The sequence below is a fragment of the Balearica regulorum genome, chromosome 13 (assembly GCF_011004875.1).
Source record: "Balearica regulorum gibbericeps isolate bBalReg1 chromosome 13, bBalReg1.pri, whole genome shotgun sequence".
NCBI lineage: Eukaryota > Metazoa > Chordata > Aves > Gruiformes > Gruidae > Balearica > Balearica regulorum.
This window is the reverse complement of record NC_046196.1, coordinates 15,755,001-15,774,993: the sequence shown is the minus strand read 5'-3', so window position 1 is coordinate 15,774,993 and position 19,993 is coordinate 15,755,001. Positions and strand designations below refer to the sequence as shown.

General features: G+C 44.8%; 1 protein-coding gene across 5 annotated transcripts in view; it reads left to right on the top strand.

Moving 5' to 3' along the window:
- Window positions 1-19,993, top strand: part of ZNF423 (zinc finger protein 423) — a 237,676-nt gene that overhangs the window by 71,602 nt on the left and 146,081 nt on the right. For 3 of the 5 annotated variants that reach the window (XM_075765394.1, XM_075765392.1, XM_075765390.1), the window contains 2 exons: window positions 1,977-2,177; window positions 6,139-6,219. In XM_075765394.1, coding sequence (XP_075621509.1) covers window positions 2,081-2,177; window positions 6,139-6,219 — 178 coding nt within the window. In that variant the 5' untranslated portion in view covers window positions 1,977-2,080. Of the gene's footprint in view, window positions 1-1,743; window positions 1,872-1,976; window positions 2,178-6,138; window positions 6,220-19,993 lie in introns of those variants that run through there. The other 2 variants (XM_075765395.1, XM_075765393.1) reach the window with 2 other exon arrangements.

Here is a 19,993-nt window from a genome sequence, read left to right as displayed (position 1 = left end):
GAATAAACATAGTACAGATGATGACTTACAATATGGAGAGCTTAGTGAGTGATACATTTTATAACCAAATCCTTAAATTCATTACCGCTGTGTAAGTGGCATATCTGATTTGTTAAGATGAACATTATATCTAGCCCTTAATGGAAATTTTGTAGTAGAAAAGTATGTATAATTTAACAGTAAAAGAACCTGAAAATGTGCAGATCAGTTAATTGCTAAGAGGGATGCTGTGAACACCACAAGCAGACATTGATTTTTAATATTTCCATTGCAATTCAAAGTGTACGTCATGTTACGAGTGCTCCATGGAAAACTGCAGAGCAGTTTACACCGGTTGATTTATGTTATCATGCGCAGTGCAGAAAATGGTATAAAATGTGCTCTGGCTGGATAGTGGTAGCAGAACCCTACTAACACGCGTGTCTGAATTGCAGTGCTTGTGGTAACCAGTTTTCATCTTTAATAAATTTTATTTTTCAGCTTTGTTTCATGTTCTCAGCAATGGTTGTCCTTAATCTTTTTGGCACTGATCTAATTTTAGAAACAATTCATCTCTCTGTTCGCTGGCGTTTCCTTAATGGCTTAAAACCCAGACGCATCCCAAACCAACAAGGTGGCACCTCCCTCCTGCCTGGCTCGAGCAGCTCCCAGGCTTTTGGGGTCAGCTGGCACGTGGTGCGGGAGGATATCTTCTACTGCAAGAGCCTGCGGTTCCGTTTCACTTTGCTGGATGATTTCTCAAGTGTTCCCAACTTACCAACAGGGTGTATTCAGAGTGTGTGAGTGCTCGCGGTGGCAGGTGAAATGGTGCAGGCGGAGCACCTGCAGCTGTATCGTCCATGTTGGTGGGACACACGTGTGGAAGAGGCACAGGCATCTCTGTTTCAGCTGGTCACCAAAGCCCGGTCAGCGTGGCCAGCGCATCGAACGGGTGCTTTCCCTGCTGAGAGGGAAACAGGGACTTAGAAGGGCTTTTTCACCTCTGCTGCCTCTCTGGAGAGCCCAAGTGAGGGCTGGCCGCAGCGCTGCGTGGAGCCATTGGGCACAACTGGTTTCAGGCATGACTGGGTGGTCACCGTGGCCAAAGGGCTGTCCTGGAGTCGTGAGGATGTGGCTGCAAGCCCATCCCTTGTGACAGGCTGCTGAGTGCAGCTGGGGGGGTCTGACTGTGGCCGGTTGCCCGTGCCTCCCACCCCGCTGCCAGCTGCGAGCCAGCTGCCCTGTGTGCGGAGCTGCCACCTGCACGGCCCCAGGGTGCCCCTGCACTGGGGTATTTCTGGAGCTGCCAGAGAGCTCAGTCTCTGTGTACGCTAACGCGCATGAAAATTTGTGGGGGTTTTGGCAAAGGTGTTTGTGCTAGCCCATGTTCCAGTCACAGATGAAGATAAAAAATGTCTGAGAGACCTGAAGGTCAGATGCAATGCTGTCAGCTGCTGGCTAGGTCAGCACAACATGAGGCTCATCTGCCCAGCAAAGTGCCTCTCGTTAGTTTGGTGGGATCTCTCACGTCCTGGGGTGTATGTGCTTTGGGGGTCTTCAGCTAGATCTTTTTTTTTTCTTCTTGTTACTAATATTGGGTCTTGGAGGTGGCAGGGAGAGGAGAGCATTGAGAATTAAAATTCAGCACATGCTTTTTCTTTGCGGGCTGTAATTAATCTTGCCAATTTTTAAAGCTTTGAGAATCTGGTTAAGTGATAAAACACTAACAACTTTATATGACAGAGAGTTAGAGGCTCCTGCTATACACCCACCAGAGAAGATTAGGAGAGTGTTTGCAGGATTCGCACTAAGCAGCAGAGAATACAGTTGAGAATTGTTGCACCGCATGATATAAAAACCACATTAATATAATGAAAGGTATCGGGAATAATGTGAGAGCGGCTGTAATTAAATGTATCTTAATAAGTGCAACATCCTTCTTAAAGCTCTTATTTTTCAGACCTCTCAAACTTAGAGGATGTTCTTGCTGTTGGCAGGTGGCCTGGGAGGAGAGCTGGAGAGTGAAGTGAAGGACAGCCGGGCCCTGGAAGAGAGGAACAGTGTGACGAGCCAGGAAGAGAGAAATGAGGAAGATGAAGACATGGAGGATGAGTCAATTTACACCTGCGATAACTGTCAGCAGGACTTCGATTCACTGGCAGACCTGACTGAACACAGGGCACACAACTGTCCTGGAGGTAATGTTAAACTAGCTTTACAGTTCTGACAGGTGGTTAGCTGGGTAATTGGACATAGCAACAGCTTGAGGCCTCAAGTGAGATTAAAGAATTAATAATGTAATTTTACAGTTAATGTAATTTTATTGTGGTGCCTTGGGTAGCCTTTGTTCACTCCTTTAATAAAATTAAAATAAAAGCAACAGCTTTCCAATTGGAATCTGTCAGTAATTATGTTAGACAAAAATGTTGTGGGGTTTTTTTTAACGCTAAAAGTTTCAGGCAGAGTATTTTTCCCTCTCTCTCAAAATGTAGGAAGATTAAAAAAGTTAAATGACTGAAGTGTGCAAAACTCCCAGGAAGAAAGGCCTCTGAACCCCGTAAAAGAACATGACGATTTCGGAGATTAAAATTCATAGTGTGAGTTTCGTAATCCCACCCTAAAAATACACTGTTCTCCCTAGGTTATTATTGCATCGCCTTTTGAATTTTATGGAAGTGAGGACAGCATTAGCCTACGCTGATCTTGATTTTACTTTCTCTAAAGTAAGAACAAGCTCAGAGCATTGGTGTGAACAATTGCAACATATCTTGCTTTTACACGGCTGCCTTTGCATGGCCGGCGGTAGCAGCAGGTATTCTGCAGAGCACACTAAGCCGATTTACGGGGGTAGTAAAAAGCTTTGCAGATTTTACCAAAGATTAAATAAAATCTTAGGAGGGGGAGTGCAGAATATGTTCATATGTATTTAAATCAGAGATTCTCATCCTTCGCCTTCCTGGAATTGAATACCCTGCCATCACTTTTTCCTCCGCACTCACCTAAACTATTTTTAGGCAGTTGCTATTATGGCAGACAGATAGGTCAAAGCTGGCAGAGGGCAGAAAGGTTAGTTTCTCCTCTGGTGCAGCAGTATCCCATCCTCTTTCTCCCGAGGATATTCATCTCTGGCCACTTAATTTGTTTGGTAATTAGTCCATGTTTTCTGCTCTTCTTTTTGGACATAAGTAAAATGATGCTGAGCCAAGAAAACATATAGGAAACAGAGTACAGCAAAGGAGGGAGGGTCAGATGCGGGCTTCTGCTCGGTCTGACTCCCACCCTGAAAGTGTCCTCCCCCATCTTGCTCTGGTCTGTGGAGATGAGGTTCCCCCCGCTCTTGTTCCTATATCCTTCCCTGCTTGCTGGGAGGAAGGACAGAGGGATGTTGGGGCTTTTCCCCAGCAGGTGGATAGGGATTGCAGTCCTACGCCTGCCCCAAGGGCTCCTTGCTCTGCGCTCTACTTGAAACGCTATGTAGGCTGCAAACTTGAAAGCACATATAATTGAAAGGCTACTTCTCACAGGGTCCTTTCTTGGCCAGCTGAGAAGCACGGCGTTGGCCTGAGACTTCTGCAAATGACATTCGTACTGTACTGCAGGGCAGTAAGCATGAAAATGCCATTGAATAGAAAAAATCCCGTTTTCCAGACTGGAAGGCAAGATGCACAGCCCATGTGGGCATTGGTCCTTTCCAAAGGAGCAGTTGCAGGGACGAGTCGTTCCCAATGACATCCTGCACGGGGAGTGGGACAGGCAGGATGCTGCCAAGCTGTGCGGGCAGCCATGCAGCTGTAGGGCATGTGGCTGGCCCTGGGTGACTTCTTCTGCTCCGTTGCTGCCCTGTCTCCTACGTTGTGCCGGTACAGCTGCTCATGGTGCTGGGGGTGAGCCCCACCAAAAGAAAAACTGTTTCTACCCCAGATGTTTGCTTGGGTCTGGTTAACTGTGTGGTCCCCCAGAACAGCTGTAATGGCATAACTGGGGGAGAGGGGCAGGCTGGAGGGGAGCGGGTGCTGCTGGCGGGGACTCCAGAGGAGGAACGTAAGGTTATGATGGCCAACAGCACTATGAAAGGGAGCAATTTTTCTCCTGAGGCAAATATACATTAAAATACAGCAATCTGGAGATTCTGTTCATAGCAATACAGTCCGTGTTTTCACACCTCAGTTTTTATTTATCCTCAATGTAGTATTCTGCTAGTGAGACTAAGAAAAATAAATTATATTTTTTGGGACCTATCAAAATAATTTGTTAGGATTCTCATTGCTAATTTTTGATTGCAGGTAGCATAATTTCATCTTCTTTTACTGTCTTCACATGTGCTGATGATTTACAAAGACATTTTGTCATAAAAAGGCACCATATAACCATCTGCATATACATGGAATAGGTGCTAATTATCTCCATGTGAGGATATCCTTGTTCCAAAATAAGAGTGCCTGTTTTCCATTTAGTTTAATCTAGTGTCCTGAAGTGATTGAAAGTAAATAGGAAGATTGCACTCGTATTCTGGAATGAGAATGTTTCCATGAAGACAATCTGGAATATTGCTTGATATTTACATATCCTACCTTGAGGAAAAAACCTTTTCAGACCCACCAGTTTGTTCAAAGCATGCAAAACGCACATCTTTGTTAGTTCTTCTGAAAAGACTTGTACCACCAGGGCGAAAACCTTAAGATTGCATTAGTAAGTGTGGTATTTTTAAAGATATTACCCCACAAAATAAGCTATTTGTGTCCTTAGTTACCCTGCACTCCGTTTGCCTATAATGCCTGCCTGACGCATCTGAGGTTGTAATGCAGTGCCTGACCTCTTGGCAAGCTAGGTTTTCATGTCTTAATCTGAAGCAGGGTTTTCACTCGTGTCTACATGGCTCCAGATCAATACAGGTAATATTTGTAGTGATAATATCACCAAGCTGATAATACAACATAACTAATGACTTCCTTTGGGATACTGAAGGTAGGAAGGTATTGTAGCTCGGGAGTGTTGCAGGATTACAAGAGATCACTCCAAAGAATAGGATAAACCATCTATTTCATTGGAATCCCTTAGAAATTCATTACGGCGCACTGAAGTTATAATACAGTTTGAACGCAGCTGCTTTGACATGTAAGGAGGTAACAAACAGCCATTTCCCCCCTTGCTTTTCAATGTATTTCAGACTTGTTTCTTTGAGGACAAAACACCACTGAAATCTAGACATCTCTGGTAGCATAAGTGCGTGGCATTCCTTTTGATGTCAGTGTAGTAGAGATGTTCTCCTTCTGACAGAATTAGGTGCCTTTTATACCTTTTGCTCATGACTGATGTCTGTGATTGCAGGTTGTAGGTTTCCAGTGTCTATGGGGATCTGAAAAGGGTCTAAATGGGGGCAGCTTGTACTGAAAGAACATCACATTTCCTTACCGGCTCTTCCCTTGTCTCCCAGCTTGCCCCCACAAATGAGCTCTCCTGCAGCAGTCCTGGAAATAGTGCATTAAACAACTAGTGAGCATCTTGAAAAATACTCGGAGAATAAACAAACACGCTTAGTGTATACGCTGGATGTGTTAAGCTTTTAAAATTAATTTAAAACTCACTGGTATTCCAGGTCCCCATAACTAGAGAAGACTATGTAATTGCCATCGGCCTCACGTGCAGTCTTTTCTATACGTTTTTTTTGCACACTGCTGTTACAGTGTAGGTGTTATATATAGCCTGATGCTATCTTATAGCACTAGTGACAAGAGTAACGAATTGCACATGGATTTACAAATTACTGTGTCCTCCAGCCAGCACCAGAGGCTGCATACATCAAGTACCTGTTCTGCAATATATCATTGTCTGGTGGCCGATGTGGAGTTGTTTGTTTGTCTGATGAAAAGTGGCTAAAAAGCCACGAGATTTGCCATTTTGCTTGTGTCTTTTAATCCACCTGCATTAGCCTGGGTTTAGCCCCAGTGTTTTATTGTGTTACTTTTGCTTCCTCCACCCATATTACCCCTTTCCTCCATGGGTCAGAATATCTTCATGTAAACTTTTTTCTTCAGTTTCTCAACTGAATGTAGAGTGTTTTAAAGCAAATTAGTGCATCAATGAAGTGGACAGAAGTAGGTTACGGTGGGGTCTCTGAGCATTTCATGAGGTCCTCTTCTGTTGTTGATAACTTTACAGGTTGTCTGTTTCAAACAGCAGCAGAGCTATATATGGATATTGCCAGCTTGGAAGCGGCTGATTTTTCTAAACTACTGTACGGTAGGAACTAGTTTATAATTAAAGTCTTGCAGTTGCTCCTTTTAAATGCCCTATAACTTGTACACTAGGCTTACGTTTGAAATGAGGTATTATAACTGTTTCATGCTAGTGTATAATTTTGCATTTTCTTGTCTTTCACCTGCTACAAGAATTATAATTGCCATGCAACTGTATATGCGGGATGCTTATCCAGAAAACTGTACACGGCAGCTTGTCAACAAGTGATGTCTCATGAATGTTTTTGTCAGGTGGCACTTTGTACTTCCCACTGACAAAGAGAGACTTCTTACATATATTTCCAAAATTAGCCCTCCCCCAAATTGTAATCTTTTGTTGCACCTGATTGGCAAGTCGGAGATTTTTCTGTCTTTTGTTGCTGCTGTTGTTGCTTCTTTAAATTAATGAACTACTGATCATCCTCCACAAAAGAAACTGAAATACAGTTGTGAAAAAGCAGTGTGGAAACTTAATTATACACCTAGTTTATACAGCTGTGGCTCTAATGACCTACTGGCCCTAATTACTGTGTTGTGGCTCAGTCTGAGTGCTCTTGTCCTTGCCAGAATTCTGCTCCTTTCTCTTAACCTGACTAGTGTTTCAAGCTAAAAAAATAACAAGTTTCCTTTTTTTGTTCTTTTCTACATTGTCGTGCTGAAATGCAGTTTTCCTTCTTTCCAGAGGTCGTAGCAGTGTTTTAAAATTGGCACCACAAAAGCTCAGTAATATCACAAACTGTAAAAACATGGATTTTCCCTGGAGTCCTCAGTTCTCGCTGTCTAGATCTGAAAATGGGCACCGGGGCAGTGTTTTTATTGTCAATCACTTGGAGGGCTCCAAGCACAGGCTCCTGTCCTTAGTCTGTCCCAGGCATCCCCCCTCCAGGTGCAGGGGCGGCAGGGCTCCCCAGGGCTCGGGCAGCTGCCGTGGCCGTGGTGCCCAGGCACTTCACGTGTCTCCCTGTAGTCAGTATTTGTGCCCATCAGTGCTGAGAGCTCCAAAACCCCAGATTATTGTAGGGGTACGCTTGGCTGGATGGTTTGGGGTCTGGCTCTCCTCACTGCTCTCACCACACAGGTGATGCTTGAGTTTACCTGGAGGTTCCCAGCCAGCCTGCGAGGAGGCTCTTTCCAGGACTTCTGCCTACCCATACCAGAAAATTAGTGTGCTGATAAGGTGCTGGGCTGCCTGGCTTTCTGCGCAGGTGCTCAGTGAAATATGTATTTATCATGTAGAACATAATCCCGTATCTGAATTTGGATCTGAAGTCAAACAGAAGCACAGTTGCAAATTTAATGACAAACAAGGCATATGGTAACCTTTGCCAATGCGGTGGTTTCGCAGCACATCCAGTGCAATGTGTTTCCTGAGCTGTCGCTTGCCACAGGCCAGCAAGAGCTTCGGCGCTGCCCAGCGTGCCGGCTGCCAGCACTGGCTCTGCACCCACGCAAGGTGTCTGGCGTGAGTGGGGGCTGCCTGCAAAGGTGCTTCTAGTGTAGCGTTTAATGTATTGCATACGTTTGTGAAAGTTGTGCAAAGTGTTATGCTCCCTAACAGTGTTGCTTATCCGGCAGATCGGAGGGTCGTCCGGCAGGTGAAGGTAGGTGAGACCCCCGGGCTGCTCCGCTCTGGCTGGGGCGCGTGGCCCCGTGCTCAGCCCTTCAGCATGGGGAGGCATTAGCGGGGGCTGAGCCTCAGCAATTGTTTTTCTCTGGCTGTCTCTTGGACTCTGCAGGAGTGCTGGTGCCTGTAAGGGTTTCTGGGGGGGGACGAGCCACATGAATTTAAAACAATGCTTGCTTGCCATAAACACCCAGCTCAGGATTTGCTTTGTGGCCTCACGGAGGGTCTCCCACAGCGGGGGCACGGCGGCAAGTCCACGGCAGATCCCCAGCCACGCGGGAGCCTGTGCGAGGAGCAGGGCAGTGTGCTCGCCGATAAGAGCGTGCCAGTGTGCCAGGCGCCGCCCCCCGCAAATCGCCACGGCCACCTTTGTGCCAGGTCCCTCCAGGGACCATGGCAAGGGAGGCAGCACCAGGCACTGCGTGTGCAGATAGGAGCGCTGCCAGCACGGCTGCAGGCGGTTTGGTTGCATGTAACCAAAACCCCTGGTACGAGGGGAGGTAATGAGCTATCCCTACCCCTTTCTCAGCCTCCCTGTAGCCAGCAGTCATCACGGACGGCCCGGCTATGCATTCTGAGGCTGCACTAACATTTCTTAGCAATGATGATGTCTTTCCTCAAGCAGCATATGTTTTTCACACAGGAAGAACGTTTTCCCTGTCATTTTTAAACATATGGCCCAGTGAGGAGCTGAGGATGACATGTTAGCATGCTTGTATCGGCAAGGGACTGTTTCATTCTTGCTACTATAATTGAGTTCTTTTATCTACTTTTATCTAGTTCAAAACGTAGTCTGCAAAGTAAGCACAGGTATACATGAAAATGGATAGAAGAGAAAGTGGGTGCGTCTTTTAAACGAGGCCTCTTAAAGATAGCACGTGTCCTTTTGAAGTCTTGAACACTTCGGCTCTTGGCTCTCTGGAAAGCTGCTCTCCCCTCCTGATACATTGCTGCATCAGAAATGGGGAGATGAACAAAGACCGAAGCACCTCAAGTGCTACAAAGCGAGAGCTAGCTGCCAGGTGCCGGCCATGAGAGCTCCCATGTATGGCAGGACCTGTGTCTGGGAACTGGGGCCCACCTGGCTCCCCCCTGCACAACCTCAGGGCTCACGCAACCCTTTTGGGGTGCCGGGGGTGCCCGAGCCCCACCTCCCCTTCTCCCCATGCTTCGGATTTCTGTTTGCAAAGGGTAATCCATCGCCATGTTACAGCAGAGGGAGTATTGCATGGGTCTGCATAGGGCAGGTTTGTTTCTTGGCATTATAGAAATCTCAGTAAATAATAAATGTTTTTTGAAAAAGAAGAGGGAGGGGTTGCAGTGGAAAGGCTCCTTCCAGGGCTGGAACCTGCCGAGTGCTGCAAGGGCAGCCGTGCCCGCAGGAAGGAGGATCACTGCTGCCCTGAATAGGTCCCAGCATTCAGGGGGCTGTAGACAAAACCCAATATGTGAAACTCAATTCAGAAATGCAGTGAGGATAGCCTGGAGACTACAACAGATGTGTGCTTGTTATAAAGTGGCCCTTAATAATGCCTTAGAGAGCTCGGTGGAGGATGTGCTGGGGTTGTCCTGTCTCAGAGGGACAAGAGTGCAGATTGTTTGTGGCTAGGGCGCTGCTGAAGGGCGCGCATTGCCTTTCTGTGGGTTGTTGAGGGACAAAACAGTGTTGGCCATATCAACAGCCTTGGCAGATTCAGAGCCATCAAGATCTTCAGACTGCAGATGTGAGCGGTGAACAAGAGGTGCACTGAAAGTCTGCTTTTTTTCCTGATTTCTTCCCCTATCCCTTAGCAGAGCGTCAGAGAAGTAGTCTTCATATAAGGACGGCCGTACCGAGCCAGCCTGATGATCCCATAGCGCCATTTCCCCAGAATATTCTCCCTGCTGTCAGCGAACTTCTCTGGGCACTTCTTGGTGCCTTTTATTTAAATTCCTCAGATAATCTTCCAGGAATTTCTATTTTGAAGTTTCTTGTTGAAGCAAGGTAATGCATTTAGAATTTCCCATGTTGGGGACCCCGAATTCAGTTACGTGTTGGGGAAAAGTGTCCCCTTTTGTTCACTTCAGCTTTGTCACCTGCTTTCATTTGATACTCTCCAGTTCTGGTGGAGGAGACAGTGAGCCATCCCTATTCACAGTCCTCTTATCGATACCTCCCATATCTTGACCCAGAGTAAGAGACTGAGGCACATGGTAAAGCATGGCTGATAGGACAGCGAGTGGGTGAGGTGTCTCTTTCATCACTAGCACTAGAGATGTGGTCACGTCTACGTGTCTGTCCGGGTTCTTGAGCAGGAGGCGAGGGATAGTGCTCGTCCTGGTGTGAAGACCTGGCATACAGAAAGATGGTGTCTGGCCATGTAGGGGAAAAACAATTAAGACTTCAATGTGTATTAAGAAAAAAGCAACCAGCAGTGCATTTCAAGCACTCATCACACAATGTAATTTTGCTGTTGGAAGTAGTAGGATTTAAAAAGTCTTTCTAATGTTGACTTCTTTGAATTTGTAGAATATAAATGGGGTTTTTTTAAAAAATCAATTAAAAATAAAGGAAGTGTGTGTACAAACATTGTCAATAATTCCTATCTTTCATTTTTTTTAAAACAAGCTCTAGAAAAAATCCCCACAGAAGTTCTGTAGTGCATATTTGAATGCTTTTGTTGTAGCCTCATTAAACTTGGCTTGTCTGCAGATACAGCTGGCATGTTATTAACTGTGCTCCAGGCTTGGGGAAGCCAGAAAGCAGCCTCCACCCCCCGGTGCCGGCTGGCTTTAGGGAAACGTGCCAGCATGGGTTGGTCCTCTTCAGCTGCCTGGCTTTGGGAGCGCTCGCTGGAGCATCTCCGCATGGCCTCTGGGTCCGGGAGCCCAGCCTCAAGCACGGACTCGAGGGAGGGCTGCTCGGTGTCCTCTGTGCCGGCCGGCAGCCCGCACCCATGCAGCACAGCAGTCTCTTGTGAGCAGGATGGATCCACCAAGGTATGTGGCCTCCCGTGGACAACCTCAAGTGGGTGCCTGCATTCTCCGTAGGGGTCTCATGCCTTTCTTTACTGTGGGCTGGCAAGAAACAAATTAGCAATCATGTGCCAAATAGTTTCTCTGTTCTGAACGAACTCGTTATTGGACTGAACCAGTCAAATAAATTGAATAAGGGAAATATTTTCCCTGCACCTGCTGGAGAGGCTGTTGCTCTCTAAGCTGGGTTTGCACATCAGAAGACCTCCACCAGAGGTCTAAGCAGCTTCTGACTTTCTTCAAAGCTTTGGCAACAAGTATGTACCTTTTGAACGCTGTTTCATTTAAGTAATTTTAATAGGTGTTTTAAATAGTGAGGTGAATTTTAAAAATATATTTCATAATTTTATATTAAATTCAAAATTGTTGAAAATATCTTTAGTAGAAATTTAAGTTAAATAATGTGTATTAAATATAGGTAATGTTATTCAAACTTCTTGCTTGTTACAGCCAGCTTTAAACATTTAGACTAGTGACTCCTTTCTGCCATAAAGAAGTACTATTTTTAATTTTATCATCATGGAATTAAGAAGTCGTCACTCTAATTTGACTTAAGTTTTGACTGTTACTGGAAAAGGCATTCCTTCCTTCCTTACATCTGTCCGTTCGTCTGTCTCCTACCTTATGCTGGTACAAGGTTTGTGTTGTCTTTGGGAGCTGATATTGCTGACAATTAGGAGGATTAATTTTTAGCCTGCACGGCTGGATCTGGTGCCCTATGGAGCTGCACAAGCCTTATGTCAACATGAGGGGGACGAGAGGTCAGGGTTTGCAGGAGAATTGAAGAACTTCCCCCTTAACAGTTTGAGTTACTTTGGAGGAAAATTACTGTAACTGTGGCTTCACCAATTTGCCTAATGACGTGCATGAAATTGGTGGAAGAGCCAAGGTCTTTAATCCAGGTGGGTTTTTGTTGCTGGTGGCACCTGTAACCGTGGGGGTGAGCTTCCTCTTGAAGGCACCATTTTTTTTGGCATGTGGGTCCATCTCATTTTTAAGCTTCTTTCCATTCTCAGCGTAATGGTGAAAGACTTTTGGGCTCCTCATTATGTTGCTACTCAGTTACTGTTAGCCTTGCTGAGGAGGACATAAGGAAAGGCTGAAGAAGCCCATCCCTTTTCTCTTCTCCAGGGAATCTGTTACATTAAACATTTGAATAGATTTTTTGAACATAATTCCCAGTCATTTCCTCTACAGTGAACTCAGTTCACTCGTGCAGACTTTGTACTTAATGATATCTCTTAAAATAAATGAGATTTGATATAATTTATATTAAATGGTCATTTTTAGAAATCTGCATCTCCTAATTATTCATTAGAAAATTCGGAAAGACAGAAGTAGAATAAATTCCCTTTATGACCTTGCAGTCTACAGAAATATAAATATATACACCTATGTTCATTTTCTCTGAGCAAAACTGAATACAGGTGATTTACTGGACTCCAAGAGCAGTCTAAGCAGATTTAAAAATGACGCTGTTCAACCTGCACCAATCAACCATAGCAACCAAACAAGCCAAAACCAGCCAAAAATTAAACATGCCTCTAGGACAGTTTTTTAACATTTACAAGGATGCTCCCCTCATGGTCTGTCTCTGCATCGTATGGGATTTTGCTTTTGTGAGTTCTTCTGGTTGTGTCTTTGGGGCGACGGCTCTCTTCCCTTCCCTCTCCCCATTGTCTCTGCTGGTGTCCCTGTGGGCTCCCTCCTTGCAGGCTGTCTCCTTGCTCCTTTCTGGACTGCCACCATTTCGCATCTTGCTCACTGCAATCTTCTCCCTGATGCTGTGCTGGCATTTGCCCTTTCCTGGCCCAGCACGTAACTGAGTCACTTCACAGTTTATACATTTAAGTTACACCTTACTGCGTTACTGTTTTCTCCTTTGCTCTCAGCTGCAGTTGCTCTTTTGTCTGTTGTCCCAGAGCTGGCTCTTCCTTGGGGCTCTGTACACGTGCAGAGCCTTCCTGGAACTGTCCCATGGGGACCAGCATCTGCAGATCTCCTTGAGGTGCTGTGAGAAATCAGACTGCTCCGTGTGCTGGTTTGGAGGCAGTCTCAGCCAGGTTCAGACGAGCTAAAGACATGTTAGTCAAATCTTTGTTCCCAAAACCTAGCAAATTATTTAATTTGCATTCAGACCGCATCCAGATCCAACCTGGATAGCTGCTTGATCTCACCTTACAGCCCTTCTCTACTCCTTCCTCTCTTACAGACACTTGCCGTGGTTTGTTTTACAAGACCTGTTTCAGTGGGAATTGTATTCCATTAGGTGTTTTAATGGTATCCAGTGTAACTGGGTTTGATTTTGACCAGAGCCTCTGGTACATATAACTAAAGCAGATAGTATTCCTTGTTTTTTATGGTGGATAAACTGTCATGTTTAGGAGGCAGTCACAATGCTGTTGCATTCCTCACACAAATAAGACAAATGTAACCCCAAATTTTAAAGAAAATGAAAGTGAGTAGGATTTTCTCATCTCATAGCTTAAATGAGAGAATACTGAGTTTTCTGACTGCCAGTTTAAACTCTGGAAATGCAAACATCAGGAGGGAAGATGCTCTTTCTCTCGATAACTAGTTATATACATACATATCTATGATGTATGAAATGCTTTGTTTTGTCAATCAGTTTTGAAGATGTGACTAGCTAAAATTGGCTGTATTGAAAATAACATCATTACTTTGGGGGAGCATTGGTCTTAATTAAAAGAGAAATGAGGAGAGCAGATCCTTCTAGCAAGTTGCGGGGAGTGATTTTGCAAGTGGTAATGGAGTTGGGAAAAGTGCAATATGAGTTAGCAAAACTGTCTGCTTTTCCAGTGGCTGCCACAGTAATTGGCCGTGCATGTCCGGATCACCAAGTGACAGGCGGGAGGGGAGGCTCAGCTCGCGGAGAGCTTGGCCACTCCAAGCAGCGGGGAGAGGGAGGGAGGGAGGGAGGGAGGATGGGGAGAAAAAACAATTTGTGAACTTGCTCCTTTTGAGATAGCAAATGCTCCTCTCCCCGTGCCCAGGATCATTGCTGAACAGCCGGCAGCTGCATCCCACTCTTCTTTTGCTGTCAGCGAATGTCACTGCAGAAACCTCAGTAGTTTCAAGGAGGCACTATTCGTACGTAGGGAATAGAGGAAGCTCATGGATAGAAGTGGTATGGTGTGTGGGCTGCTCTGGATTTTACTCTGAAGAAGATCATCTCCACAAATGTTTTAAATTAGGCTATTCTTGATAATTCTGGTGGTATGAAGCCCAACCAAAATTTCAAGAAAAACCAAGTTGCTCTGTTAAAGCAGACATGAAAAAAATGAAGGGCTTAACTTTTGTCCTGAGGGTGATAAAACAGCACCACACAGCTGAAAATCAATCTGACCTTCACCCACGTGATGCTGTTGTCTCAGTCTGTCTTTCATTTCCTTTGGTTGAGTGAAGGCCATGGCATTCAGTAGGGAGAAAAGCCAGAGGGAGGTGGGGAGAATCCTGTTTTCTCTGGAAAGGCTTCGGTGCTTGCATAAGTTGACTCCATAAAGAGAGTTGCTGTAAAACTTGGAATTATTTCTTTTTTCTTTTTTTTTTTTTTTTAAAAAAAAGTCCTCCTCCTCTTAATAGCCAGCAATCACCTTGAGGTAAAGAAGATATATGCTGTAAAAAAAAAAAAAAGGTGTTTGGGATACAAAACATTCTGTTTTAATTAAACCTAGAATTAGCCAGTGATGGTATTTTGAAATGAGGGCTTTATGCAGCAACAGGAAACCTGCACATTCATTTAAAAACAGAAATTTGTACCCAAAGGGGAAAAAAAAAGGCCAATTATTTTTTCCAGAGATACTTTAACATTCTGTGTTGCAGGCTTTGCACAAAGAAAGAGAAGGTACCCCAATACACGTATCTTTACATAGACATCAGTAAGCCAACAGTTAGGGCTTGTGTATGAGCAATCTTATTGATTTTCAGAATAGAAGTACAATTTCAGTTGGTGAGCTACTCATTTTGCACAACATCCTGCAGCAAGTGGTTCCCACCTCATTTTCCCGAAGACAGAGAATGAACTAGATGAATAGGTAAAATTCTGTGCAGAATTTAATTCTATTAAACAGCAGCACCAACAAAGGGGAAAACAATGTGCATAAGTGCATCTTGATACTGTTTTTTACATCTTGAAAGCAATTAAAAGTGCAATTCATAGCTGAATTGAATTCATCCAATGCCCTGCTTTGTCCAGCCTCATTGAATTTAAATGCCACACAGAGCCCAGATATTTCTTTTGGAAAACAGTAAGTTTTCCACACAGGCTTTACAAAACTAAAATTGCTGTGAGTTCTGCCTACCCTAACCCACAGTTTTCCTCGTTCATCTCATCACGCGCAGATAACATCCATTCATGTCATAGTCATAAACTACTCTGTTGCTTAATATTTTTGTGCTATAGATACTGTAGCATGGAGAGAGTTAGGGATATCTGCTGTTGTCTTTGTTCAGTAAATGTTGCCTGTTTTAGGAAGGTCTATAAGAAATGTCACCTTCTTGTTAAAAAGATAAAGACAGAGATTGGATTTAGCTGTAGAGATTAATCCCTGCTTCGTAAAGGTTAAGAATAAAATAATTTGTTCATTAATCTATTTGGGATGATGGAGATTAATTTGTGAGTACAGCTTTTTATTTCACTGTGGTTTGTCTGATGTGCCAACCATTGCAGATGCTATTTTACGTGGTATTAAAAAAAACAAACCAGCAAATGTAAAAGATGTTGGGACCTTTTCCTGGCGAGCTCTGCTACTCAGGTCTCCATGTGATATGCCAAAATGCTATTTGCATAAATGTAGAATTTAATAAGTTATCATTCTGATTAACGCCATTAACTGCTTAACTACTGTAGAAATTGGCTTCCAAAGTTGCTTGATGGTAGCTGTTGCTCTCCACGTCATTCCATTTGCTGTCTCGCTGGGGATAATGGTATGCAAGGGAAAGCAAGAAGGTCAAGGATCTTTTTGTTTAGTCTCTTTGCACATTAAAAGTTCTATTATGTGTTTGTATTGCATGTGGTTTCCAGTCTGTTGGCTACAATGCTTTCAAAATCCATTGATGATGAGTTTGTGAAGCTAAATATATCTTGTGGGTTACGACTACCAAGCTATCACTTTGTGTAGCAGTCAGGGCCAATATTTAACAAGTGTTTTTCAGAAGGAGGAATTTTGAATCCAAGTCAAAGGATCTTACAAAAGGGTTAACAGAAATGCTAATGCAGAAGATGACAGCAAATGCCTGGTCTGCGCTGACGGTGGGGGTGTTTGGAGCTATGCTATGCTATTTGTGGGGAAGTGGATCTCAGGTTGGGGGTTTTAATGGTTTTTTCTGGGTGGGGGAGGGCTGTGGTATTGTTGTGAATGACACAGCCGCCAGAAAGCTGAATGGGGTTGAAAAAAGCGATGTCCTCTACAGCCGTCCCTTTCTCTGCCCCGGCAAGAAGTAGGTGCGGCATGCTGTGGTGGGGCATGTGTGGGGCCCCGGGCGGGCTCACCCCGCGGCTTCCCGCTGCCCTGTTGTCTGCCCCCGCGGGAGCCGAGCAGCCGCCCGTTCCCCGCGGCTGGCAGGGCAGTCGGCCTCTGCCGAGACCTCGCCGCTGCTTCTTGCCCGACATTTAAGGGAATGCAGAACCAGACTGCAGGATGCAGCCGCATCCGAAGGGCTGGCACAGCCGCCTTGCTTGTTTTTGCTCTCCAGCTAGTAGACTGACCTTTTAAAAAAAACCAACAGTTTCAGCTGCTGTGAAGAACCAACAATAGCTTTAATAGATTTCATTTTGGTATGAAATAGCTGTGGTTACGTTTTGATAATGTAAACTAGCAGCCATAAGCATGTTTTAGCTGACTGTTTCAGGCCGTGTACAAACTCAGGCAGATGTCGCTGCCTCCTTGCCAGGCGTTAGCGCAAGATACTCATTTTCTTTTAAAATGAAAGCAGAGATTTTATTGTTTTAAAGCAATTTGTGTTCTGACTGCATGAGTACCTTCACACCTGTCAGTTGAATCCAGTGTGCTTGTTCCCGAGGGTAACCTGACATCTGGGAAATTCTGCCTCAGCCCAGACTGATCCCCTTCGCAGCATCTTTGGTATTTTGAATTGAAATGGAGTTACACCATCACACATCATCCTTTGCATTATTCTGTTCTGCTCCAGTATATCTCTGCTTTTATAAGTTTGGGTTTAAATCCCGCTCTCAGGCTGTTTCAGGAGTGTTGCAGTTATCTGTAAGCTGTCTTGCTTTTCACTCTGGGGCTGGTAAGCTCAAAAACATCTGCAGGCAGGGTCAGTCCAGCTTGCTAGTCTTTAGGGGATATTTACAAAGTTTCATAAGGCTTGGACCCATACCCACACCCATCCTAGATGCAGTGTCTACAGATTTATCCCCAAGAGCCTCTTACAAGCTTTGTTTGTATTACTATCTAGAGCTATCCCACTGCAGAAATCCTCAGGAGAGAGAAGTGGTCAAGAGTACTTCGAAACATCTGTTAAAAATTCAGACAAACACTGCACTGTCACTAGAAGCAGTTAGGATGGGGCGAATGAAATTTATCATGTGGTGCTACAGGAAAAAGGGACATTTTTTTGTTCCTTCGCTTTTCTTTAAAAATCGATAGTTTGGTCAGTAGATATAGGAAAACGTCCCTGCAGAGCACACTTGGGGTGGAGAGCTGCTTTTTACCAATGTCACAAACTCACTTGAGAGCCAAGCCTTGCGGTCTTATGGGAGCACTGTTTCCAGAGTACTCGCATTTGATTCATCACACGCTTTCTACTTGTTTCAAGAAACCCTGCATTAATTGTGCAGACCTGGAAAGTGACGACATTAGGAGATAAAGTGACTTCACTGTGACTTTTCCATTGCTCACTGTACTTAGGCAAAAGGGAAGAAGAAGTTGTAGCAACAAATCTAATGGATGAACTCTCCAACTGGTTGCTGTTTTGTGTGTGGCTACATACTGGATTCAGCGAGCACTTGAGAAATATTGGCGTTTGTCCCCAATGATGTGTCATGAAGTTACAGGCAATTTGGCAGAAAACACAAGTTTTCTTATGTATGAGGCCAGACTTGCTGTGATGTTGCACTTCTCCGTCGTAGTAGTCCAGCTCAGCCCCTCACCCGACCCCATTCCCCATAGAGATTCCCCATTCTCCCTATCCTGTCTCTGCCTACAAGCAGGACAAGCAGCAGCACAAGCTGTGCTGGTTGGCCGGGTGCTGATTGCCTAGGACAGGCCCAAGAGCGCGGATAAATGCTGACTCTGTTCTTAGCCTTTCTCTCAGCAGAGATACGAACTGGGGTCTCTGTCCTACCCAGTCAAAGGTAGGTTTTCCAGTCTTGTACAAACTCAATTTCTATAAAAGAAACTCAATTTCTCTTGGAGCCCTCCATCCCCAGTCTGGCGTGACTCAAAAGTTAATAGGAAGGGACAAACACTTAAGACAGTGTATGTGGTATGACAGGCAATGTGATCACTTAAACCTTGTTTTCTTAGGATGCCAGGCTAAAAAAAATGAACACAAAGCTCCTGAGAATAAATGAGTCACTTCACATTGAGACTTGATGGACAATGTTGGCTTTGTTATCACTCTGCAGGTAGCGAGGGGATAGGGTTAGAGAGAATTTCCAGAAGTGTAGGAGAGTCGTTATTAGAAGGTAAAGCTTCCTCTGCCACACATCCGCCGTAGTGGACCTCGCATTACCCTGGTCCCTCCCCCTTTTAGGAGCCTTTTGAGGAAGAGTCTCCTGTGACAGGAACGTCTCTCAGGTTTTTTCATCTGTGAGCTGCCAGGTGAAAGAATGGGGCTAGAGAACAAAAGATGTTCAGATACTGCAGACAAGCTTTTGTAGGATCTGCCACGTCAGCTGTCTCTTATAAGGTCTGCTGTATTTTCTGTTGATGGTGCTCTTCCCCCGAGGATTTCCCCACACCTGGGAACACCTGCCATAACCTGCACTGATATTTTCCTCAATGCCTTTCATTTCTGCATACAGATGGAGCTGGGATATCACATACTGTCCTTGCCCTTATTCTGTTCAGCTCCTTGGTAGTCCCAGCTTTCCTGGCTGGGAGCTTTCATCCCACCTCCCTCTCAACCTTTTTCAGGAGGGGCTTTGCAATTATTTATAAGCTAGCTCGTCCTGTGTTCTGACATTTTCAGTGTAGTCTGTGGAAGAGGAAAGCTAAGTATATGTTCTCTGGTTTTACAGGGAACAGAAAACTTGAAGTAAATGTTGTTGGTCTATGTTAGCAAGATATTCTTGGTTTTTTAGGAGGCAGGGAACTCTTCCTTTAACATCAACGGTCTTCTGGAAAAAGTCTTGGTGGCCTATAACCACCTTTTGCCTTTGAAGTGTTTGGAGACCCCGGAAGGGCAGGCGGCCAACTCACTTGCAAGCTTGTCAAGGAGGGGCTGGCTGCCCTGCTTATCCTGTATGCCTGCCTGCCATCCTCAAGTGGGTTTGCTCTCTCCCTCCTCCTACCACGTGTCAGAATAAACAGCACCCTGTGATTTGCCTCCTCCTCCTTCCACTTGTGTTCTAGGGCTTGAGATTTTCCAAAATACATCATGGTAAGAGGCAAAGCTATAACGATTTGGGCCTCGTAGCTCCTCTGGAGGCATCTGTAGATTCTCTGAATGAAATAAATGTCTGTTCAAGCCGAAGAGCAGCTTTTTCTCATTTTGCTGCTGCAAATAGGTGGGAGGAGTAACTAACTGTTCCTCTGGAAGTAGTAAAGTGGACAGGCTTGTCTGCTGCCCAGTGCTACAAGCTGGACCATGCATTTACCTATTCACCCCATCCTCCACCACATCGATGTTTTGCTTGCCTACATGCATTGCATATGTGTGAGAGAATTATAGGTCTCCCGGCTACCTTCTCTTCCAAAGATAACTCAAAATACAGAGTCTCTTCTAAGGGAGGTTGTATTCCCCCTCCAACATTATGCACACAGAAATAAAATTTCTTTTGCTTTTGACCAACCTTAGATAAAAACTGATGGTTGCAGCTGAATCTCACTTTGAGTTTTTCATTAAAACTGTTCAAAGCAAACTACAGGGTGGAGGATCTCATGTGAGCCAAAACTAACCTCCCTGTTCCTGCCAGTGAAGCTGGATTGCC